This window comes from Crocuta crocuta, unplaced genomic scaffold (genome assembly GCF_008692635.1).
Source record: "Crocuta crocuta isolate KB4526 unplaced genomic scaffold, BGI_CrCroc_1.0 scaffold696, whole genome shotgun sequence".
Classification (NCBI taxonomy): Eukaryota; Metazoa; Chordata; class Mammalia; order Carnivora; family Hyaenidae; genus Crocuta; species Crocuta crocuta.
This window is the reverse complement of record NW_027529467.1, coordinates 663,980-666,973: the sequence shown is the minus strand read 5'-3', so window position 1 is coordinate 666,973 and position 2,994 is coordinate 663,980. Positions and strand designations below refer to the sequence as shown.

Here is a 2,994-nt window from a genome sequence, read left to right as displayed (position 1 = left end):
GATAATAATATCACTTTTTAATTTTATGCAACTTTCAATTATATACAGTATAATTTAGCGCCAAAGAAATTATGCTTTAGAAAACCATATCCATAAGTAACAAGAACTTAAAAAGAAAGAGAAGAGGCCAGTATCTTTTAGTGGAATGAAAAAAACCCATGATTGTAAAACCGGTTGAGCTAAATATTTTCACATAAATGTATTAGATTTCTCAATAATTTTATATACACACATAGTTTTCATATATTAATATATTTTTAAAACAAGAAAAATATAAAACTAGAAAGACATTTGTTAATAACTTGAAGCAGACACTGCCGCTGCCCTACCCAGTTCCCGTAGAAGATTTTCACCAGTTTTCTAGCCCCAGACCCTAACTTCTACATGTTGCTGGTCATCTTCCATCTGAGACCTTTAGATGATTCCCTTGGGTCCTGCTGTCTCCTCAACTATACAGACAGTAGAAGTGCCTGGGAGTGTATACCTCTTCCCAAGGAAGCTTATAGTGACCTAGCACGGGGAGTTCAAAAGCTCAGCATCTTGGCATGAGGACAAATTCTGAGATGTGACTTACGCTCCAGAGCTCTCTGCAGGATCAGATAAAGTCTGAGACTGTACCTGCAATCACAAGCTGGCTTACTTCTTCCCTTTTCTTATCCTGCTTCCCCTATTCCCTTGCTGATTTTTCTTACTGGGATCACTTCCTCAACAAATCACTTGCCACAGATTTATTTGGCTAATAGATCTGTTACTGGGAGAATTCAATATTCATCTGCTGTGCTAAAGGAGAGAAATTAACAAACAGGTACTGATTTGCCCACTAGTGCAAATAGGTAAGAATAGTGACTTGGTTACCCCTATGCACCAGCATCAAAACTGGGGCCAAACATGTAATAGGAACTCAACCATGTAAATACAAATGGTCACATCTCAAGGGCATGTGGTAATGGCCAAATGACAAAGTATTCTCCACTGCCCACTACTTACCCTCTGCTTTGCCTTGACCAAACTTTAGTCAGCCTTCTAACTTTCTCAAAGGCCCCTGAGCGCTGCTTGTTCTGAAGCTCAAGGAAGCACAAAAAAATGGAACGTGCCTCCTTTCTCGGCTTCTCCTGGGAATGAGCTTCCCACAGGAAGCTCCTTTTCCTATCCATCCCCAACAGTCATTTTCCTTTCCATGTCCAGCCTTCTCTCCAAAGAGTCTGCTTAACTCTTCTTGTCCCACCGTTACCTTTTTCTGTTTGATTTTGAGATGCTTGCAGATTTCGGAGATCGGCATTCTCCAACTATTTCAATAGTTCTTTTCTCTCCCTTGCAATAATCCTTTTGAATAAAAGGCTCTCCGTACTAAGCCCTAATTTGTTTTTCTTTCACATAAATTTCCCATGGGGTAAATTCAATATCAAACCTTCTCCAGAAAAGAAAATCAATGATGGAAAATATATTTATGTCAGCTCAAAAAAGATCAAGTGGATTATAACAATATTCTTTTAGAGAAACTTGTTTCCTTCCATGATTTATCTATTAAATGGAACTTACTTGCCAAGGTCACATTGTACTTCTGGCATTGTGGTTGGTTTTGGTAATTCAGTAGTTAATCTCAGTAAATACCAGAACTCCAGAGCCATATTTGGTTGAAAAACAATGCTGGTGGAGAAAGACACACAAAATCTTGTCAGGGGCTTTAGTCTGTGTAATAAAAAGTGGCAGACACAAATCCTAAATAGGTGGTTTCAGGTACAACATGTGACAACTGCTCCGTGACAAATTCTACTCTTGTCGTAGATATATTTAAAAATGTTTCATTTTTGGTGAGAAAATCCCTTCATTATTCAGAAAAACAGTGTCATCATTAATATGCATTTAATAAATGCCTGTTGAATGAATGAAAAATGTTTAAACATAATGAAATCAAATGTCTTGCGGGAGCTCTGACACGCGAAGTCCTACTTTCTGTGATTAAATCCTATTTAGTTTGTTGTATTGAACACACATATATTTTCACGCGAAGGCTATCAAGTGACACGCAACTCTGGAGAGCTTCCCTTCTAGTCCGCATGTGCTCGCTCACCTTTGGGGGACACAGAAACAGAATCTATGACCGTCTACAAGCACAACCAGGAAAAAAAAAAAACACAAATTAAAAAATCAATAAAAGCGGGCTGGCATCTCAGTTCTGTCATCTTTTACTTGAGTAGGCTTGAACAAGTCATTTAAAATAATTTCGAAGGCTTAATTTCAGAGGATCGACAATAAAATATAAAGCCACACTTGAACCATACCTTTCATCTCTACAGCCCGTAGTCGCTGGAGAATACTGCACCACATAGCTGGTAGATTCTAGCGGATACAGCCTAAGTGTCTCGAGTCCATTAAGAGCAGCATTTGATAACTGCACATTTAAGTCAATAATTCTATTTTTTGGATTAGAGAGAGGTATTTCAATGCAAATGCTCTCCTAGAATTACAGAACAAATATATAATCAGCTCTTAGTGTCAGCATTGAGTCACTGTTCTATAAAAGCAAATGTAAAGAAAACTTTCACACAACATAAGGTCATTTGTTTCATTTTTCTCCTTGATCTGTTATTGAATGTATCTCACTCACTTTTATTTTATTTAAAAATTTTTAAATGTTTTATTTATTTCTGAGAGAGAGAGAGACAGCATGAGCTGAGCAGGGGAGGGTCAGAAAGAGAGGGAGACACAGAATCTGAAGCAGGCTCCAGGCTCTGAGCTAGCTGTCAGCACAGAGCCCGACGCAGGGCTGGAACCCACGAACCGTGAGATCATGACCTGAGCCCAAGTTGGATGCTTAAACGACTGAGCCAGCCAGGCACCGCTCTCACTCACTTTTAATCTCTTATATGTTTTCCTTGACTAGTTTTGACAAATGGAAATTTTTTTTTTTTTCAACAACAAATACTTCAAGACATGCATTTAGCTAAATGGTCAGGAAAGTGTACAATTACTTTTAAAATATAGTTTTCTTCA

General features: G+C 38.1%; 1 protein-coding gene across 1 annotated transcript in view; it reads right to left on the bottom strand.

Moving 5' to 3' along the window:
- Positions 1–2,994, bottom strand: part of CFAP47 (cilia and flagella associated protein 47) — a 492,482-nt gene that overhangs the window by 112,866 nt on the left and 376,622 nt on the right. Inside the window, 2 exon segments of the mRNA XM_077760783.1 lie at positions 1,540–1,647; positions 2,283–2,458. Coding sequence (XP_077616909.1) covers positions 1,540–1,647; positions 2,283–2,458 — 284 coding nt within the window.